The 21,911-nt window shown below is 43.3% G+C and overlaps 2 protein-coding genes across 9 annotated transcripts in view; one reads left to right on the forward strand and one right to left on the reverse strand.

The window, feature by feature from the left end:
- LOC117889766 (calmodulin-binding transcription activator 1) overlaps positions 1-11,389 on the reverse strand; it is a 35,908-nt gene extending 24,519 nt beyond the window's left edge. For 5 of the 8 annotated variants that reach the window (XM_034794222.1, XM_034794219.1, XM_034794216.1 and 2 more), the window contains exons 1-3: positions 10,968-11,388; positions 7,998-8,623; positions 7,396-7,930 (exon numbers count right to left, since the gene is read on the reverse strand). In XM_034794222.1, the coding sequence (XP_034650113.1) occupies positions 7,396-7,930; positions 7,998-8,623; positions 10,968-11,028 (1,222 nt within the window). In that variant the 5' untranslated portion in view covers positions 11,029-11,388. Of the gene's footprint in view, positions 1-7,395; positions 7,931-7,997; positions 8,624-10,967 lie in introns of all 8 variants that reach the window. The other 3 variants (XM_034794220.1, XM_034794218.1, XM_034794221.1) reach the window with 2 other exon arrangements.
- Positions 11,390-16,116: 4,727 nt separating this feature from the next.
- Positions 16,117-21,708, forward strand: LOC117892152 (PTB domain-containing adapter protein ced-6). Its single transcript, XM_034798200.1, is given in 8 exon segments — positions 16,117-16,254; positions 19,297-19,608; positions 19,701-20,134; positions 20,207-20,346; positions 20,349-20,450; positions 20,508-20,966; positions 21,026-21,156; positions 21,219-21,708. Coding segments are annotated over 7 exon segments (1,605 nt in total). The 5' UTR covers positions 16,117-16,254; positions 19,297-19,329; the 3' UTR covers positions 21,279-21,708.
- Positions 21,709-21,911: the final 203 nt, after the last annotated feature.

Below are 21,911 nucleotides of genomic sequence, written 5' to 3' on the forward strand. Positions count from 1 at the left end.
TGTGTGTGTGTGTGTGTGGGTGTGGGGGGTGGTGTTGTTTTGGCAGTGGCTCTGTTAGTGAACTAGAAAAGGGGCTGGGGGGATGGAGAAAGTGTAGGCAGCTTCAATAGTTGTGTGGGTGGATTGTTTCTCTCCAATTGGTTTGATGTAGAATGTACATCAAGGTGTACTACACATACAGGCGCGGTCAAAATAGTAGCATCATCTTTATTATAATATATTTATGTATGGCAGCCCTCTGTTCCTCCAATCAATTTATTTATGCGAATGTCTTGACTCTCGATTATCCAAAAATAAGAAGAAATATTTATAGACTGTACCAACTGTCATATTATGGGAGATGCGTTCTGGTAGAGCATTCCACTATTTATTTGAACGCAACTGTGGCATAAACCTTCCTTTAATCACACACATTTAGGACATCAACTATCGGTATTAGCCTAGTTTCCCTTTCCCTGCGTTTTGGAAGGACTGGCAACTGTGTGTGGGTTGGTCGACAACAGCACCTACACCCTAAACACACACAAATGCAGTGGATTTCTATTGCACAACATATTTTAGGGGTTGGTGCCCCGACTGTTAGAGACCTGCGCAATAGATTATTATGACCCAACCCCCCAACCACCACACCCGACGAGCGCCTAAAACTTTCGAGGCTCGTCGGCTCCATTTGGTCCTACCCCAAAAAACAAAAACACAAAACGGCCCGAAACAAGAACAATAACAAAGAGCATAAAGACAGGAAGAGACAGGAGGAGAGCGCACAAATTGCACGTGCCTGGAAAGCCTTTTGGACACCTTTTCAAGCCCCATGGCCAAAAGAGAGTGGAGTAGGATACCGGAGGAGTTCCGCTGGAATTTTTAATCAAAACTGAAGCGTAACGCCAACGTGCAACTATGCACTTGCAACATGTGCGACGCACGAGATTTGCTAAATATTTAAATATATTTTATGCACAAATTATATATTTAATTAGGAAATTCATATCAGGTTAATATTTGGGTTATTGATGATCAAATGCTCTTGGAAAACTAGACCAATTAAAGGGAGTTTTTGTTGTTTCAAACAAAAAAAAAAACAATTAAATACTTTAAGCAAGTTGCAAAAGCCCCAAAAGCTCAAAAAATATAACGAATAATTGGTTGGAGAGTTGACACTTTGTTGCTGCTGAATCAATCTATTGAGCAGATAAAATCGTTTCAGATGAGTAACTATTTAACGTAATTCTCCAACTCCAGTTTCGGTGAAGTGGACTGTTTAATTACTCAAAAAATGTTTGTTATAAATCGTTTAACATTTGTCGTATGTTCACCCCGAAGTCCTTAAATAGCTCTTGCAACACAATATCAAAAGGGAATTGCATTCAAAGAGCCACTTAACATTTCCTTTTGGGCTGGAGGACTAGTCAAGGAAAACTATGGAAAGTTGTATTCTGTGAAATATAAGGGACATTATCAATCGGGTAAGGAACTCCATCGGCATCGAATTCCAGTCGGAAGCCACATAACGATGAGAAGGAATCTCGGCAATGCCACTCATCCTTATCATGTAACTCACAACTGCTCTCCGGAGATCACCCAAAAGCAACAGTGCTGAAATTTTTGATTGTGTTCTGTCACACTCATGGCGAAGATTGAGCGAGAGTCCAATGATTTCATAGGCTGCACGTTTTGCCAATAACCAATTGAGTAATCATGTCATTTGCCTTTTATTATTTGGCGTGGTCAAGTGTAAATGTGAACAAAAATTCGAATAAAAAGGCAGATGGAAGTAGTCGCTATTTAGTTCCCAAATGTCGGTCCAGTAACCATGTTTCTCGTTTGGATTCTCGGAACATTGCTGTTGGGTTCTATGCAGGTAGAGGCCAAGTTCAAGAGCCTCCACTGTGTACCCTTCGATGAGGACTATGCTGATTTTTTTATTTGCAAAATTAAAGCCATCAGTCGGTACAAGAACTCGATGTCTATTGGGTATCGAATCAAGCAAACAATCGGAAGTCATCTAATGGTGAGAATTTTGAGAAAAGAGTAACGACAAAAACCTCTTTTAACTCTTTATTCTCATCCCACAGGTTCGGATGGAGCTTTTCAAACGAGCGAATGGCTGGCGTCCTTTTCTATACAATGTGACTCTGAATCTATGCGACTTCTTGGATAACGTTAAGAACAAGAACACACCCAACGGCGCTCTCTTTGGTCTCACCTTTTCCTATTTCAGTCAGTATCTAAACAAGCCCTGGAAGTGTCCCTTCTATGTGAGTAACCTGAACATGATTTTGGATCAAGTTTTAGTCTTCGTTTTGCTTTTAGGCCAATTACACTGTGGAGATCTTGAACTTTGTGTGCGATTTGAAGAGGTTACGGAGTCGTTTCCCAATAGAAAACGGCGAGTATGCTGCTCAGTTCAGTTTGTATAACAAAAAACTCTAAAGTATACAATTAATGCCTCATTGGAGTACTACAACTATAGAGAGCATTAAATGAAAAGTGGTTTACACGCGAAGCATCATGAGTAAATAAATCTTGTTGAGAAGCATTCAAAAATTATTGGGAAAGTTCAACAATTTCTTGGCATGGTGTAAGTGTAGAAGTTCAGAGTTTTTTATACAATATTACTCTGAATGTATGCGACTTTTTGATAGTGTTAAGAGTAAGAACTAACTATTTCTACTTTCTGTTTCCTATATCAATCAGTTTCTAAACAAGGCCTTGAAGTGGCCCTTCTTGAGGGTTTATTAGACACAAGATGAGCTCGAGTGCATGAATCATTATTCGCACATGTGGCTCTTTGTTAATGTGTTAAATAGGAACGTATTCGAATCAAAATCACATTGAATATTTTCGTGGCAGGAGAGATTGATTGAGTGCTGGAATTTCTGAATGTGTTCTGCCACACTCATGGCGAAGATTGAGTGAGAGTCGAATGATTTCATGGGCTGTACGTTTCGCTGTCGGAATGCAAACTTTAAAAACCAATTCAGTAATCATGTCATTTGCCTTTTATTATATGGCGTGGTCAAGTGTATATGTATGAATATCGGATATTCATTTAGCAAATATACTGAACAAAAATTCGAATAAAAAGCCAGATGGATGTGGACGCTATTTAGTTCCCAAATATTACGGCACCATTAACAATGTATTTGGTATGGATTCTCGGATTATTGCTGTTGGGCTCTATGCAGGTAGAGGCCAAGTTCAAGAGTCTAAACTGTGTGTCCTTCGATAAGGACTATGCTGAGTTTCATATTTGCAAAATTAACGCCATCAATCGGTACAAGAACTCGATATCCGTTGGGTATCGAAACAAGCAAACAATCGGAAGTCATCTAATGGTGAGAATTTTGAGAAAGGAGTAACGACGAAAACTTCTTTTAACTCTTTATTCTCTTCCCGCAGGTTCGGATGGAGCTTTTCAAACGAGCGAATGGCTGGCGTCCTTTTCTATATAATGTCACTCTGAATCTATGCGACTTCTTGGATAACGTTAAGAACAAAAACACACCCAACGGAGTTCTCTTTAGTCTGGCATTTTCCTATTTCAATCAGTATCTAAACAAACCCTGGTCATGTCCCTTCTATGTGAGTAACCTGGACTTTTATATATATTTATGATTTTGGATCTAGACTAAAAGTCTTTGCTTTGCTTTTAGGCCAACGGTACTGTGGAGGTCTTGAACTTTGAGTGCGATTTGAAGAGGTTACGGAGTCGTTTCCCTATAGAAAACGGCGAGTATGCTGCTCAGTTCAGTTTGTATCACAAAAAGATTCTAAAGTATACACTTAATGGCTCATTGGAGTACCACAACTACAGGGAGCATTAAATGAAAAGAGTTCACACTCTTAACATCATGAATAAATAAATCATGTTTAGAAGCATTCAAAAATCATTGCACATTTTACTTGGTAGTCTAGGAGGAGGTTAAACCTGAATGAATTCTTTTAGCTATTTTTGAGTTTGACACGGTGAAGACTCTTAGCAATGGAGCAGTTATGAATCGACATTTGAAATGTAAAACGCAAAAGATTGCCATATAAAAGTAAGCACTAAATGCGTGCCACAGTTTAATTAAATTATGGCGAAGATAAAATCAATGTCCCTGACTGAAGTTCCGCTTAAGTGAGCATTTTAACTGTCCGTTGTTTGAGAAGATAGATCTCATATGAAATCAATCAACTTTGAACGGCGTACGTCATGCAAAATCATACCAACTGAAAGAGTTTTCCATCATTCAAAGTTAGCAGCATTAATGATTGGTAGCTATACTATCAAATCCTGTCTGGACAATCGCTTCAATGACACCAATGCCTTTAATGGTGACACCCTCTGTGTACACTCTAATTCAAATAGGCTCGCAAATTAGGCATTTTGATGTGTGATTAGAATGATAAAACCAGTGAAAAAAGATTATCTTTGTGCGGCACAAATGGTCAAAGCAAATCAGGGCATGGCAAATACGGCCTAAAACAAAAAAAAGAACTCGCACACACTCATAGAAATTTGACACAATAATCAAACGAAAAGTGGAAGAGTGGGAATGGGAACGGGAACGGGATGGGCGTGCTCCGGCACAGTTGAAAACAAGCGAAAAGAACGGCAGTATTGCCGTAGGCGTGGCAGCGTCAAATTAGGCACAGTGTTATCTAATTAGCCACCTACAGAGCCAACTACCACCCCCGCTGCCCTGCTCGCCCTCTATCAAGGCTGCCTGAGTGTGTGTGTGTGAAGTGGTGCCAGGCGCCGGCCATCATATTTTGCAATTTAACTCACACGAAAAGATTTCTTTTTGCCACTTTTTTCACTCACTCCGCTCGCAATCACTTCTTTTTGTATTTTCGCCTTCTCTTTTTATACGTTTTGGACGCGCGCTCAAGTTTCATAACAACGGAAATGCAAAAGTTTTGTGCAAAACAAAGCGCAAACTTTTTTATTTCTCTTGGCAATTATGTGCTCAAGGAAAGAGATAGACGCGCAAGAGATAGAGGCGGAGACAGTGGCGAAGGGAGAGCCATAGCGAGCCATAGGGAGTGAGAGATAGGAGCGAAGCAGAGGTGCAGGCCAAATAATGATAATGAAGCACACAAGGCACAAGGCACATGGCCTGGGCCCAGGCCCAGGCCCGGCACCGAAAGGATTTTCGAAGAAAAGTGCACAAAAAGAAGTGAACAAATTGTAACGGTTTTTTTTATACGGTTTGTTATTTTTTTGTTGGTTGTTGTACCCAGTAGAACGTGGAGTCTAACGGTGATTCTAAAATGAATTTGTAAAGAGAGTAAAGGATGGGATAGAAAATATTTCGAATACATCCATAACTCTGTTCTAAGCAAATTCAAAAGTTATGAAAGAGCATTGGTATAATTTCCTTTTAGGAGCGGTAATTACATGAGATAATAATAAGATCTCCTGGGATTACTCTTCATCATTTTCGTATGATCATTACCGGGATTATTTTTTGTATGCCAAATTGTACAACATAAATATGTACGTGTATTTTGCGATATTTTCATAAAAAGTATACAATGTTCCACACTATAATATAAATATATGGAAATCTGTAACGATCGGTATCCTTAAGTCGAGCTTTTCTTCCCCCCAACGATTTGGATTCCACATATGATGGGTCTTGCATGCAAAAGTATCTCACAAATCTGTGTGTGTGTGTGTGGGGGGGGGTAATTTGTTTAATTTTCTTTCCCTTCAAACAAAACAAAAAAAAAAAACAAATCAAAAAAACATTATGCTGATAGAGAATAACTCACCCAAAGGCAAATTACGTGGTTTTATTTTTATTTTTTTTGAAGGTTGGCCGCCTTTTAGCTAATGGCCATGATATAGCGAAAAACTAAAGACAAACTAAATTAAAATATTTTAAATTCAGAGCTGGCTAAAGTTTTATCAATAAAATGCTAACGGAGCCAGAGCCGCTCTCTTGCTCTCTCCCTCCATATATACTTTTTGTGTGCTTTGCTTTTGGATTTGTTTAACAGTCAAATCAGATAAGGATCTTTCAAATGTCTGCATTCAACATACCACACACGAGTGTGCATGAGGGAGAGAGAGGGCAGAGTGGGCACCAGTCTGGGGTCTCTCGTGCAATTGAAACATCAGCAATACTTGAGCTTTTCAATATGTCGACGACAAATCCAACACCCCCACACAGAGGGCAAGAGACTCTGACGCCTTGAATCTGGCTTAAAAATCACTTATGCCTTGGCCACTTCTTCGTTTTGGCTGCTGCCACTTCTGTGTTCCAACCCCGTCAGCACAATTGGCGGACACTCATGTATCGAGTGCAATAATCAACATCTCCTACTCCTTCTTAAGCCAGTCGAACTACCAAATTTCTGTGAACATCAGCACATTTGCTCAATGGCCCCCAGGCGATGGCTGGCTGGCCGTTGTCAAGTTGTCACTTGGCTAATCGGCGCAGGGATCTCTTTCCGAAGAAGAATCGTTTTGGCTGATGCCAGCTGGCATGTGAATCATTAGAATAGAATTTTCTAGCCACTGATAAAACTACAAATGAATGCACAGATCGATGGTTACCAGAAAGAAAACTTGAAAGGCCGATCAGAATGAATGAACAAAGAAGAAGAGGCATAAATACAAATACAAATTATTTAATTTCTCAAGTTAGAGCCAAGAGAAACTTTCAATTGCTACCAAGTCTGGAAGTTATTGAGAGAGTCTTAAGCACTCCACGCTCAAGCGAATTGATTTGTTCCTTCTTGGAGGCAAAGCAAATCAGAGGAGCCCCAAACTCCCCCCTCGCCAGGATGCTTGTAAAACTTGCTTGTAACTTGTTACTCAGCGCACACATCGCTAATGAACACTGGAACCTCTGGAACGGTGGGGAGTTTGTTGTTTGTTTTGCCCTGGCCAGCAACGAAACAAATGGCACGGACCCAGGGGGAAATCCCCCTGAAAGTCATTCAGTCTGGAGTTAGAGCTGATGACGGGTGTGAAAATCAATGGGCAATGAGCATCGCCCATTCACAGCTGAGTGCAGTCCGGCCCTGAGGGTCGCTCAAGACGTTTCACGATTTAATTGAATAATTGTTAGGCATGCCACGTACAGCGGGAGAGTTCACGGAGTGGGACCAGCGACCTCCTCCCAAATCAGCGAAAATTTCGCCTGACCCTTTAAACTAACACAAAATATTGTAGGGAATAGTCACAAAGGAATGGCCGGCCTGGTTGAATTTTGTGCAAACAAAAGCGTGGATATCTTCCCAAAAGAGACTGCGCCAGAAATCTCGTTGGGCAGGCCTGGATGCAAATGCACCTGCACCTGCAGCTGACCCTGCCACACCTGCTGGACATCCTCCCTAACAAATTTATGCACCGCATTTGAAATTCATTGAGGAAACGCTTGGCAAATCCCAGAGACTTACCGTTCCCAAGTGGCACATTCGTTTGCGCTGTTGTCGATTGTTGCTGCTGCTGCTGCTGCTGCTGCTGCTGCTCCGATGTCACCGTGTTGGACAATTTATTTGCTGTTGACGTTGTGGTTGTTGCTGCCTCCAGCTTGCTGCCCCCATTGCCATTAATGGCCAATGTGGTGGCGCTTTTGCCTAGCCTCAGTATGGTTGTGCCTGTCGATGAGGTTGATGGTGCTGCTACCGTGCCTGCTCCTGCTCCTGCTCCTACTCTCGATGCTGCTGCTGCTGTCGCTGCCGCCTTGAGCTTGTGCAGCGCTCCAGCCATGCCCTTGGCCGCCTTTGAAGTGCGTGTCACGCTCAAAACATTCGCCGAAGTGGTAGTCGCCGATACGTTCACAGGCGGCGAAACGGTCATGGAGGAAGTGCTGCCCGATGTGGAGTTGCGTATGACCAAAATGGATTGTGACTTCTCCAGTCGCTTGAGCGTCTGCAGCACGAACGGTGATTTCCCATCCCCATTGCTCTCCGAGCTGAGGCTTCGCGAGGCCTACACAGTGGAGAGAAGATTTAATTTGTGAGTGTGAGCAGTTCTGCCATTCCGGATCTCTACTTACATGCTTCAGCAGGAAGGGCCTCTCTATGAGCTTGGTCTGGCTGCCGTTCGCCTGTTTCGTTCGCTCCTGCGCCTTCAGCACGCTCTCCAGCTGACTGGCATTGATGGGCGTCTGCAGCAGGATCGTGTTGCTGACGGTCTCCTTGCCGACACCACCACCGCTGCTGGTGCTGCTGCTGCTGCTGGCCACAATGGATATGGTGGAGCTGGTGCTGGTGGTGCTGCCCGAGCTCTGGACAATCGTCTTGCGAGCCACTGTCGTGGTCGTTGGCAGTTGATTGAGCGTAATGGCTGTGGACGCCTGGGCGGCCTTGTCCTGCTGCTGCTGCTGCTGCTGCTCGTTGAGAAGGGTGAGAATGTCCTGCTTGTTCTGGATAATGATCTGGCCGTTCTCGTTGCGCGTGCCCCGCAGAAGGATAATGTTGCTGGTGTTGACTCCATTTGGTGGCTGTAGCTGCTTTTGTTGCATGGCCCCGATCTTGAGAGTCCTCGCTGTGGCTCTTGTGCTTGTTGATGATGTTGTTGTTGTTGTTGTTGTTGTTGTTGTTGTTGTGGTTCCAGCCTCATTTCTGCTTAGCTTGCCACTGCTCTGGGATCTGATTAGGACATTTTTGGCTTTGATTTGCGCTGGAAAGCAGAAGAGACAAAAGATTAAAATGCGATTTGAACTGTCGCTGACCCCAAAAGCTGACAAGCCCACCGCCCGGAAAGGCTTCTATTGTATGCAGATTGAATGGAAACTGGAAACTTCATAACCGCAAACAAGATTTATGACTCGCCAGTCAAAGGGATCGGTTCGGGGATCGAAAACTGGAGAAATATGGCATTAGAAATCGACTGAAACGTGCGGAGCGTGCGGAACGTCCGAAATATGACGGACGACAGGCGGCGTGGCCAAGAGTTGGCCATTGTTGCACTTTCCCAGGGCCAGTCGAGTCCTGGCAAATGTTGAGCGGTCAGTGGCTTAGACACACACTCACACACACACACACACACACACAAAACATTTTGTTGGCTAACAATGAGTGGTGGGGTGGGGTGGTGTGTGGTGTGGGGTGTTGTGGGGCAACTGGCGCTAAATCAAGCGAAAGACGACATGTTTATGGCTGGTACGAAGGACTTGCGACTACGTAAGAGGACTACTTAGCACAGGCAGGCAGGCTGGCAGGCAGGGCCCCAGCCAAAACGCAATAAAAGTGCAACAAACAAACAAACAAACAAAACAGAGCACAGGGGTAGAAAGTAATGGCGGGGCTGACACTGTGTTCGGGGGGCTTGGGTTGCAAGGGGGCCCAGAGGCTTACATGCGTTGCCAAATATAGACTCTCCTCAAGGCTGAAAGGCGACAACAGACACGAAACGTAAAGTGCGCGCCGGAAACATTTGAAAATGTAGCCTAAACACTTGTCCGGCCTTTATGCCCGTGTCCGTCCGGCACACCGTTCACCCCTCACCCCACCCACCACTCTTGGCCCACTGTGACTGTTTGTTTTCGAAAAAACGTGCGGGTCATAATTAGCCGCCTTCAGCTGCTGTTCCTGCTGCCCCCTGCCCGCTGGTCTTCTTTCTACTTGGGTGCCACACAAACACGCACACATGGGACCCACCATTTGACCAAAGTGGACGAGTGTCTGTCTCCTGCCATCCTGTTCCGCCCCTCTCTCTACCGTCTCTACATATGTGTGTGTGGAAAGGTCGCCAGAGTCAGTGGCAGTGCCAGACCCAGACCCGAACCCGAACCCGAACCCAGAACCCAGGAGTAGTGGCCCATTCATCCAGGCGCACATACTTCATTGTAATGTATGGCAGGGACTATAGACCATAGACCATGGAGCAACCAAATGCGAACCAGAGGAGCAGAGAATAGGGCCCGGCCCAGAGTCCGCGTCACACATAAAACACTTTTCCGTTGTGCTGAAGTTTCGCATATTTTTGCGTTCGTCGCGGCTTTTGATGGGCCCTCGCGCACTTGCACAGTGGGACGTGAAGGCGCCAAAAGTGCGCGGATCTAGCTTTTGTTTAGAATCGTCCACATTTTCAACTTAATATTTGTGTGGTCTGTGCCAATGTGCCTTGAGTGGTTGGGTTGCTGTGCAACACGACAAATTGCAAGTCTATTGAATTTTTATTAGAAGCATAAATCAAAAGAGCGTTAGATCTGCCAGGCAACATTTTTGGCAGGAGTTCGATAAATATGTCAATAGATGTTTGTCCAAAGATTGCAGCCAGCAAAGGGGGTTAAGAAAAAGAAAATGACAGTGTGCCGTCTGGCAATATACGGGGCGAGATGATGGAAGCCAGAAAGATTATTATTTTTATATGTAACCTCCCCTCACCCCACCAAAGTACATATGATCTAGATCTCAGCTGTCTCAGTGATTCAGTGTCTGGTTATTTGCGCAATCTATCAACTATATTTAGTTCTTGCTTTCGAATAGGTGCTATGTTATCAACTTGTAAATAATTAAGTTAATTGATGATAGCCATAAATATAACGGTTGAAATCCGCAGCGTAATTTTCATATGCCAAAAGGTTGCCAGATCGAGCAACACAAAGCAGCTGATTTGAGCCAAAGGAATTTTGCAATAGAGTAAAGGAATGCATGCACTTAATGCATATTATTAATGACCAATCTTAATTATGAGCGCGAGTTATAAATAAGCACTTGTTAAATATCCCCCTAGTCATGACACATATTCTGTACGAATGAAAACAAAAGCGAAATGCGAAACACCTGACGCCAATGGGTTAACGGGACCCCCAAACACCCGCCCCTCAGGGCGAATAAAGCAAAGCAAAGTAAAACAAAACTAATTGGAAAACCAATACGTTAACAGCGTAATCGAAGCACACTAAACGGCTATCAGGTCGACAAAAAAAAGAAAAGAACAAACGCAGATTGTGACACACACACAATACTGTGGATGGGGAAGGGGATTTGTTCGGGGTGCAGGGCCTATTGTCACTTACTTTGCTGCCGCTGGAGTTTCAAGGAAGAGGCGCTGCAGCTGGCATCGGGCACATTTTCCATGTGCCTGGCTTTTTCACAATTTCAGAATTAACAAAAACCTTGCTGCGGAACATCTATTCGATTTTCGGTTGCATTTTTGCACACACAACACTCGCACGCACACACAGTCGCACGCGTTCACACCAACACAGGTGTAGGAGCAGAACTCTGGGATAGATATCGAAAAAAGGTAAACAAAACTTTTCCACGACTTTTCGTCTTGCTACGGGGGGCATGCACGTTTTATGGGGACTGTGGTTTGTCCCAGTCTTCAGATGCATTAAATGCAATAAAAAATCAATAATATTCCTTTTTCACACACGAAATTATTAAAAAAAAACTATAGCGAAAATATTTGGTTACTCCAAAACTAGTGCTGAAAAACGTCGCAGCGTTTCCACTTCACAGCACTCAAATAAATCGATTATTCTAACAGCTGATTGGAGTGTGCTGCCACCTAGTTATAATCATTTTGGCGCCAGAATTGGGTAATTTTAAATTTCATTTGTTGGCATTTGAGTTGTTTACTGGTTTTTTTGTTTTTTTTTAAGCTGTTCCACTAATTTTTTTAATTTTTTCCTAGAAAATCCTTAAAATAAAAACCAATGAAAAATCATAAACTTTCGCCACATTTTTCTTTGCAGCATTCCCTTTTCCGTTGCTCCGCAGCGAACGGAAGTTTCGCCATCTCGCTCTCTCAATAGGCGTGCGGCGACGAAGCAGAATAACAGTGGTCAACAAATCATTTCCTGATTTAAAGTTGTTTTTTTTTCACTGATATTACTCTTTTTTGGAAACCGTACCATAAGAAAAAACCGTATTCATTAAATATTTTTGGAGTCCAAAGCCAATCAGATAATGTGAGTCTGCTGTCAGCGTTTTTCTTGCTGTTGACTAGTGTAATTGCCAGTGCCAGTCGGTGCCAGTGTTCCAGGCTGGCTATCTACATATGTGTCGTTGTTGTCGCTTTTGTTGCACATTGAAAATAATATACAAAATAATTGAATTACTTGAAATGTGATGTATGTATGTATGTATGTATGCACATACATTGTATGTAAGTGAGTAAGGGGCGTTCAGGGTGGTGGTGGGTACTGATAAGATCCATCAATGCTAAAGCGCCCCCAGAGATCGTTTTTCAGCACAGGGTGCCTCTCGTCTCACTCGTTTTCCGTATGATAAGAGCCGTGCATTTGGAATTAAGCGTGAATCGAAAACGTGACTGTTCCTCCGCTCGAGCACCGGCACGTAAATTATGCTGATGACACGGGGCTGAATCTGCCACTCCCCTCCACCCCAACCCACCGCATGCAGAGAGGCAGGCAGGCAGGCAGGCTCAAGCTCACAATTTCAATGATTGCGGCGGTTTTGAAAAATACCAGCACGTTTCTACCAGCCCAGACCCAAAAGAATTGCTGGTAACTGGCTTCGGCTGCCATTTGATCGCTGCACACAAATATTTACAATACCATTTAATGACATTTTGCCACAAAAATAATCTGATCTGGGAATAATCAGCACTCGACTGTTGAATACCCCCTAAAATGAATTGTGGACTTGTTTGGATGCCGGATCATGCCTTTCTTTCCATCTCTTGCAGACACCGAAGAGTTTTGTTTACACAAATAAACACATATGTACATACATATGTATACCAGTGTATGTAAGTAAATATTTATGTACATATTTCTATGTGCACGCATAGCCTTGTATTCCGCGAGTACCGGGTATTGGCTACACCCCACCACACCCCTCTTTAAGATGGATTGCAATGCCTTTTCTGGTTTTATGCATTTATTTGGTTAATTGGGCCTTTGAACTCGTCGCCAAAGACGAAAACACAGAGACGATGATGAAAACAAAGCAGAGATAAAGTCATGCGCGACGAAACTTGATTTAAAACAAAAGCCCGCGTTTCCCCTACGGAGAGGGCTGCGACGCTGTCAACGCCCCCTTGGCGACGGCTGGCAAAGATAATGATTATAAAAATACGCCAATCAAAATGCAATTGCAATATGAAATACCCATATATTAATTATACTAATAATTTAACATTCTTTTCAGGGGGCGTTTGGTTTACTGTGTGGAGATGGACTGGACGCCCCCCACATGATCAGGATCTGAGTCACTTTGTGAACTGTTGCAGCAAAGTTAGGAAATAATTCAATGAAAACTAAATGCAAGTTCTTATTTTGGCCGGCGGAAAAGCAACTTGTAATAAAGCTGCAGCGAGAGAGAAAATGCCAATAAAATCAGTAGCTGCAGCAGCCACATCGCTGTGAGCGGCCTCTAACTGTAAAAGGCCAATACATGCATGCAGTGTAGTTGCTGTTGTAAATGCGTGCAGCGTGAGAGTAATAGAGTTAGAGGGAGAGAGAGAAAGAGTAGTTTGAGAGAGTGGAGTGTGTGAATCAGTGCAAAAATCGCAGGTATGTAGATGGAAGCGATAAGACACAGGCCTTGTAAAGCCAGAAGAGCGGCACAGTGGGAGATAAGTCAAGCCAGGTAAAGATCATTTCCTAGACCCTACTAGGTTTTGCCTTAGATCTCTGCAAAATTTGTTAAATTGCCAAAACCTTTTTGTTTTTGTCTTTATTTTCCCTCTGCAATGACATCCGTTCCACAGTGTTTGGCTCTCAGCTCCATTGCGTTGCTCCGTACTCCGACGCCGACTGCAGTTGGATGCCGTTGCCACACATACACAGCCACTAGTACACATACTCTTTCACACAAAGCCGGTTTTTGGGGGAGCCTTAACCCAACAGCAGTCAAAATGTGGCAAAATGTAGAAAAAGAAAAATGTGTGCTGGAAAAATGCACGGCATGCAACAAAACAATAGCAAGAGCAGCGTCAACAAAAGGCTACAGCGATAGCAAATGATATGCCTAACAAATAATCGAAATCCTCGTCGTACATTATACGGTTGACTGAGGAAACCAGTTCCATTGCAATTCCAACCGATCACACAACACCAGAAATTACGTATCACGAAAATAATATTTGCATACACTTCCTTGCAAGAAGTGCTATTGTTTTGAGAAGATGTTTGGCATGCTCGATCAGCCTCTGCAGCCAACCAAACGTCAATCAAACTTGACTGAAATTCCGCTCTTATTTCATACAGAATAGATTAACGAAGATCCATCTGTAAGCGTATCGAAAGCTTCGGCTCCCACAGCTAGATTTACCATCTTGCTTTTTGTTTCTTCTTCTTCTTTTGCGGCTGCCAGAAGCAGCAATAACAACGACAATATTGTCTTTGAGCCTGGTCTTTGTCTTTGCGTCAAGCTAATGTTACATACACATACACACAAATACACATGTAGACCATTTCGTTTTGTTTTTTTGCTTAGTTGTGAATTCCTTGTGCCCACCTGTCGGTGCAATATTAATTTTTCGAAACCATTTAAATAGAGAATCTGGAGCTGGGTCCATATGTTCTCTTAATTGTGGAAGTAAAACATTTTTCTGGCTAAATGTAAAAACAATTCACAAGCAGCAACAGGTAAACAAGCAGAAATACCCACAATTACACACACCGATGCGGACATATGTTTGCTCCAATCTGCGCCTGCCTGTGTGAGTGAGTCCGCAGCTCCGACCGCAAAAGAGAAAACTACGCTTAATCTCCTACGCTGGAAACTTGTGGGCATGTGAGAGAATGTACATACATATGTACATATAAATGTCTGTATATTGTTTTGATCTTTACTTTACGTATTATAAATATTTCCTCCATCTACATCAAATTACATAAATTACAATAGGGAAGCATATGTACGTTATTTAAAACAAACAGTTTAATTTACGGTCCATCTTCAAAAATCCATTCGATGTAGAGCATTTGATGATATGCTAGCCCATTCTCGGGCTCAATAACAAGTTTTACATTGCCTACCAGGGCTGGTGTAAATCGCTTCGCTCTCATAGTAAAAGCAACTACTGCTTCGATCTGGGTTCTCTTGTCCAACTGCATTCAAGTCTTTCGTGCCTGAGGAGAGCCAGCAGTGTGCAGCCCTGGCGCGCCATGGCGAAAGAGCCCCGTCAGTATTTTGGTCAAATCAAGTCCCGCAGTCTCTTGGCAGACGGCGCGATCGAAAACAAACCAGCGGACCGTGAAGGTGCTGAGGATATTCCACATCGCATTGTTGTTGTAGTAGATGTGGTTGTTGTTGCTGTTGCTGCTGCGGCTGCTGTTATCGTAAATTTGCGCAGTTCGTTCGCTAATAGAAAAAACGAGAAGAGAGGGACGCGACTAGAGAGCGCGCGCAAAAACTAAACGGTTTTTTTTGCATTACAAAGAGACGACAAGCCGCTTGCGTCGCCGCACCTTCTTGCCTTATCGTGCCAGGCCACCTTTCCAGCATTCCCGCAGCATCCTTGCCCATCGCCGTGGAGCCGTTGCCGTGCGCGTCCGTCGCGTGTAACTATAAAAAATCTGTGCCGTCCGCAGAGCACCATCATCGCATCAATTGCACTAATTTCTTCAATCAACGGACAAGGCAACCACAACGAAACCAAGATTTCCAGATTTTTAAACGAGTGAAACTAGCGAAAATTGTTTAACAAGTAACTAAAGTAAGTGTGCAACTAAATCTGCGCTCAAAAGATAAGTTTCCCTGGGATTTGCGTCTATAAAAAACTAAACGTTTGTTTGTCTTACACGTCATTTTCTGCAGAGTCATTAACGAAAGGCAGGTCATGAGAGAGAGAGAGAGATAAAGAGAGAGTAGAGAGAGCGCCGATCAGTGAGTGGGCGGAAGAGAGCAGTAGAGAGCGCGAAACTGCAGAGTGCAACACTGAAATCTTTGTTTAACTGCAAATTTGTTTAAAACTACTAAAACCATTATAACTAAAAAAAACCATCACTCATCTGCTCACTGTTGCTGTCATAGTGTTTCATTTGAACATTGTTTATTTCTCTGGCGCTCCCATGGTATAGTTTATAGGGTGGGGCGACCTCTTTTAGTAGCGTTGCTTTGGAATCTTATCCAGATCGTAGAGGGGAATGACCTAACCTTAAATAGTTATACCATGTTCCCCCCTTTTGAGTGTGTGTGTGTGTGTGTCGGAGTGCAAGTGAATTAAACGAAACGACTTGAAAAACTTGGAGCTGGGCTTTTTTGTTGTGTAGTCCGCAGCTGTCTCCCGTCGTGTACGTATGTGATTGGCGCCGTGGCGCTCTAGAAATAGCGGTGAAACACTCTTGTAACTGTGCTCCTCCTTTGCGACTGTTGAGATTTACGGTATGCGTGTTGTGACTGATCTAAACCTGTGGTTAACTGTAAAAGAAAAGCAAAAGTGCTCATGCAGTTACTCTCCAAATACAATGATTATTAAAAAATTAGCATTTGTGTGTCAGTGTGCTGCTCAATGAAATCTCTTGTGTGTTTTTTCTGCATGGCCATCTTCCAAAACATTCCCGTAATTGCTGCAAACAAATAGTCACGCACAAAAGCAAAACACGCAGAGCCCCCGCTCCCCCTTCTGCTAATTATGAAAGTTTGCCATAAAAAAGCCGCTCTCTTCTGTTTGTTGTTGCTGCTAGCTGACTGGCTGGCTGGCCTTGTGCAATGCTCTACAGTCGCTGTCCACGAAAAGCAAACACCTGTTGAGTGCTTGTGCCACCAGTGTGGTTTGTTGCCCAAAGAAGCTCCAAAGAAAGTGTCTGCTCAGCAGGAAAGGAAAGAAAATACCCATAAACACAGGGAAACACGACGTCAGCAGAGAGCTGTGCATAAAATATATGACTGACAAGCGATTGAAACGCTGGAGAGAAGCGAAAATGGTTCACAATCATTTCACAGTCAGTGCACAGCGCAGGTCCAATTGGATTTGAGTACAAACCGCCTCCACCTGCCGTTCACCCCACTGGCCCCACTTCAGAGCATGTTCGGGCATATTCTCGTACCGCCATTTACATATTGGATGTACTTAACGACTCTGCTGTTGTCTAATCTCCCTCTGCGGTATTCAGTGATGACTGCATAGCTTTTGAAAACTAAAATCTAGCTTTCTTAGGAATAAGCGATGTTAGGGTTTGATAATTCAGAGGGTAAAATCTAAAAAATTTCAGAAATGAATTAAAATTGAACTTGGTTGTTAGACAATCTACGCTTTCCTTCATCTACATATGTAGATAATGTTTGTATATACATACATATGTATGTAAGTTTGACAATTTTGATCTCATTGTTGCATACAGTATTTACATATTTCCCATTCTGTGTTACATCCCCATAAAAGTGGAGGATTAGTGTCAAGCAGCTCTTGTTACATTATCAGTAGTAATTTAGCTCATTCCAGCACTCACTTATTGATGCCATGCCGCCATATCAAGCTTTATTTTTGTGTTTTGCCTACGCTGTCTGCATTCCAAACGATGCGGGATGAGAAGGATTGTTGTGATGTAGGGGAGAGAAGCATCTACATGCGACGTCGAGAATGACTTCCGCGACATCTCTTAAATATATTGTGTGCGTACATTTGTACACTTGTAGATTGTGTTCCCCAGTACTTATGTATGCTGTGTGCTTTGCGGTTTAGTTGTCGACATTATCTTTTGTTCATCGTTTGAAAATGTTGCTGCTGCTTAGCTTCAGTTTTTTTGTGTGCCTCCTCCTCCCGCCATAATTGCGCACAATTGCACAGGGTATTCGATTCGAAACGTTTGGTTTTACTAGGGAGCTCTGTAAGCTGTGGCGCAGTGCTATTTTCGAATTTTTGTATTTTATAGCCCGCCATCGGTCGCTGTCGTCATCGTAGAGCCCGCAGTCGTCGCAGTCGTCGTCTCTGGCCGTTTTTGGCCAATTTAGCTTTCGCTTTTGCGATTGCCTAATGCCACCGCCATCCGCACACTCTGCTCTGCCTGCCCCTCCTCAATGCCGCTAGCAACTCCAAAATAAATCAAACTTAAGAAATATATGTGTACACACACAAATCCGTATGTGAGCCTGCATGAAACAATCACAAAAAAAGAGAAATAGCAACAAAAAACAATAACACAAAAGCTTCATTAAATTTTGCAAGATTTTTCTTAATTATGAGACGGCACGAAATGTGAGAATTGCACGAGAGGGAACCCACAAAAAACATCTCGCGTCCGTCCCCAAGGTGTGACTTTGATCCAAAAGCGAGCTTTGCGACTTTGTTCTAATTCTGGTTGCCTTTTTTTTTGCCTTTTTCACTGAGAAACTTTTACCTTATTGTCTTGGAGGCAGACACAATGACATCCAAATGTGCATATGAACTTACCTGTACGTGCAGACAGTCCGTTTCGAAACTGCAGGGCCTTTACATATTGCTGTGAGGAACAGTTACAACAACAATTTTAAGAAAAAATCGAGTGGGAAATGAGTGGATCCATTGGGTTCCCGGAAACAACCAAAATCTCGAACATCATTTAAAAATCAATCATTATTATTTTACTAGCGACAAACCGGAAATAATTCAACATAAATCTACAAAAAGATTCAATTGCAATTGAAATTGTCTTGTCTGTTTCTTGGAATTCATACAAAGTTCCCCTTGATAATTGTATTCGACACAGTACAAGTTATTATTTTATTAACAAAAAAAGCGTTAAACGTATTTTATAGTATACAGTGTTTGCCAAAGAGAGCGTGATTCTTATCCGGTTCGTGACTCAATGCGATAAGCATCGACATTCAATAACAAAGGTGGGATAGCATCTCATTTACGAAGCATCTGATGGTGTCTATCCGCGAATTTATTCTTGGCTTTAGTGATTTCCCAGCTTTGAAACGTACTGTAAATACACTGAACAAGTACTCATTTATGTACCTATTTATGTATGTATGTATGTATGTACATATGTGTATGGGATATATCCAGGTCCAAGTGCATTGATGGCGACAGCTGATGGTTGCGCCTGCCCGGTGGTGGTGCCACTGCTTCCCAGCAACAGGTTTGCCGCTGACGTAGATGACAGTGTGGGTTTGGCTTACATGAGGCTGCACCTGAGCCCCAGCTCCCTCACATTCGTGTCTTTCTCAGCCGCTCAGTGAACCCCCCCTAGAGACTTCTCTCCTCTCTCTTTCTCTCTCTGTATCGCGAACACGATTTGCAATTAGCCAAAAGAATACATTTAGATTCAGTTGGTTGTATAACAATAATTAGCAGTACAGCAGCCAGCAGCCAGCATACATCATTCAGCTCTGGCGACAGCTGGAATTCAATTTTATATTCAATCAGACGGAGATGATGGGATGAATGTGAAAATCACCGCTGGTCAAAGTTTAAATTGAATCTCATTTTTCCGATTGCAGCTTCGAAAGACAAAGACGACGCCAGCGACGACGATGCCTTATCAGCCAGCAAACAGCAGTGGAAGCACCGGGGGCAGCAAGACGGCTGCCAAGATGGCGCAGCTGAAGTTCTGGAATAAGCAAAATAGCAGCAAGCAGCAACAGCAGGACAAGGACAAGGACACCGTCAACGAGGGCAGCATCACCAGCGGAAACAACAACAGCGGCAGCAGCAACGGTGGCGACTCCAAAAGCGAGTCGAAGAGCGGCAAGCGCAACTGGCTGCACACGCCCGAGCAGCTCATCAGCGGACATGCGGTCTATCTAGTCAAGGTGAGAGTAAACAGCAGTGAGATCAGAGATCCAAGTGTGACGACCTCCAGCTGACACCGATTCATTGTCTCTCTTTGTCTCTCTTTCTGCAGTTCTTTGGTAACCTGAGCGTGGACCAACCCAAGGGCATCGAGGTGGTCAAGGAAGCCATACGGAAACTGCAGTTTGCGCAGCAAATGAAGAAGGCGGCCACGGGCACCCAGGAGAAATTCACGAAGCTCGAGATAACCATCAGCATCAAGGGGGTGGCCATCCAGGAGCCGCGCACTCACAAGATTCTGCACCAGTTTCCTCTGTACAATATCTCGTATTGTGCGGACGAGAAGGGTGTCAAGAAGTTCTTCAGCTTCATTGCCAAAACGGTCAAGACACGGGAGGGCGAGTTGACGGCAACGACAAATGGCCACACCAATGGCAGCGGCAGCCCCAAAACCGAGGAGAGCCACGAGTGCTTTGTCTTCATTTCGAACAAATTGGCCTCGGACATAACGCTGACCATCGGCCAAGCCTTCGATTTGGCCTACAGGTGGGATTGGCTCTGGCCCCAACAATTATTTGAGTAGTTTAAACTTAACTGAGATTCGTTTTTTGCCTACAGAAAGTACATGGACAGCACCGAGAAGACAAATCTGAGCAAGGCGCAGCAGCAGATCAATTATCTGCAGCAAACAGTTTCCCTGTACAAGGAGCGACTGAGTGAATTATCCTCAAAATTGCCAAAGGCCGAACTGGATGCCATGCTTTTAAACTGGGCATCAAGGATATTCTGGAGGTGCCACCTTCCAGTGAGCTGCAGAATGGAATCGATGCCAGCGGCGAGGCTCTGAGCAACGGCAAGCTGGGTAAGCTTAATTCAAATTCGATGGAATCTTTCAATTGATTGTCTAACCGTGTTGCAGACGAGGATAAGCTGCTGATTGACACAATTTCCACGACGGCATCGGTACACTCCTCGTCGCCCAGCTCCTTCTTGCCCATTGTGCCGCCGCGGAACAATCTGTCTAGCCAGATCAGCATCAGCGGCAAGAGCAACAGCCAGAAGATGGATGAGCTGCTGCTGAACTCCGACTCGGACAGCGATTTCGATCCACGCGCGGAAGAGTCCACACAGGATAGCAATGGAAGCAATGGCCGCAACGCTATCAGCAATGATTTGTTTGGCTTCGAGCCACCCAAGAGCTTTGGCCAGCAACTCTTCTTCAACAACAACGATCACAAGTTGCAGAACAACAACACCAACAGCAATAGCACCAACAACAACAACATTACCAATAGCAGCTTATTGATAAACAGCACCAACAGCATCAGCATGAACAGCAGTGGCTTCTCCAGCGAGCTAAACATAACGCCGCCTTTATGTAGGTTACAAAATATTCCTTAAATGTATAACTTATAACTGGATAATTTGTCATTGCAGTGGCACCGCCGCCAAAGATTGCTGCACCCAGGCGCAGCACCTCGGTGACAACTAGCAATGGGCTGAATGGCAACACGGATCTATTCGGCTCGGATCCCTTTGAGATGAGCAATGGCCCGACCATATTTAAGGTGGGTTCTTGATATCCCTCACAAGATAGCAAATTCATTGGAATGTTTTTCCGCTTTTGCAGCAAAATCAGCTGAATATCGACGACTTCTCGCTGGAGAGTTTGGATCCCTTGCGGAAGTAGATATGAAGGAAGTGCTATCAAGGCCATTTAACCAGGGAGAAGCAATTTCAGTTAATCCCATGGGATGGATGTCTATCGTTATCCGTTAACCTTATCCGTTTCAACATTTTCCCCTAAATGTTTCTCCGATTCGCACGCATTCCAATTCGAATTATAGAATGTGTATTATTGTTAATATATATATTTGTATTGTATTGTATTTATTATCATTGATTTTTTGTCGATTTTATATTGCATATTATTATGATGATGATTTTCCCACTATTATTATTGTAATTATAAATATGATTATTAGCAGAGCTGGAGAGATCAAATCAAAGGAAAAACAAAGAGTAAAGCAAACATCATCCCATTTGTTGCTGTTGTCGAAAAATAGTCTAAATGAAGGTCGAGCGAACAATGTTAACGAGTGATAATGTGAAAAAGCGCTAAAACTAAAACTAAATGTGAGAACTTGTATAAAATAATTGTAAAGAGAAGCCCAAACGAATGAGAACCGATTATTGTATAGCACAGCAAAATGAACAATATTTAATGTTATCGATGCAATATAGAAAATTATTATTATTATTATTATTACTATTATTATTGTGTATGTGAAGAATAAAATGTAGTGCCTAAAAGAAAACTTCC

Source organism: Drosophila subobscura, chromosome E (genome assembly GCF_008121235.1).
Source record: "Drosophila subobscura isolate 14011-0131.10 chromosome E, UCBerk_Dsub_1.0, whole genome shotgun sequence".
In the NCBI taxonomy this organism is placed as follows: Eukaryota; Metazoa; Arthropoda; class Insecta; order Diptera; family Drosophilidae; genus Drosophila; species Drosophila subobscura.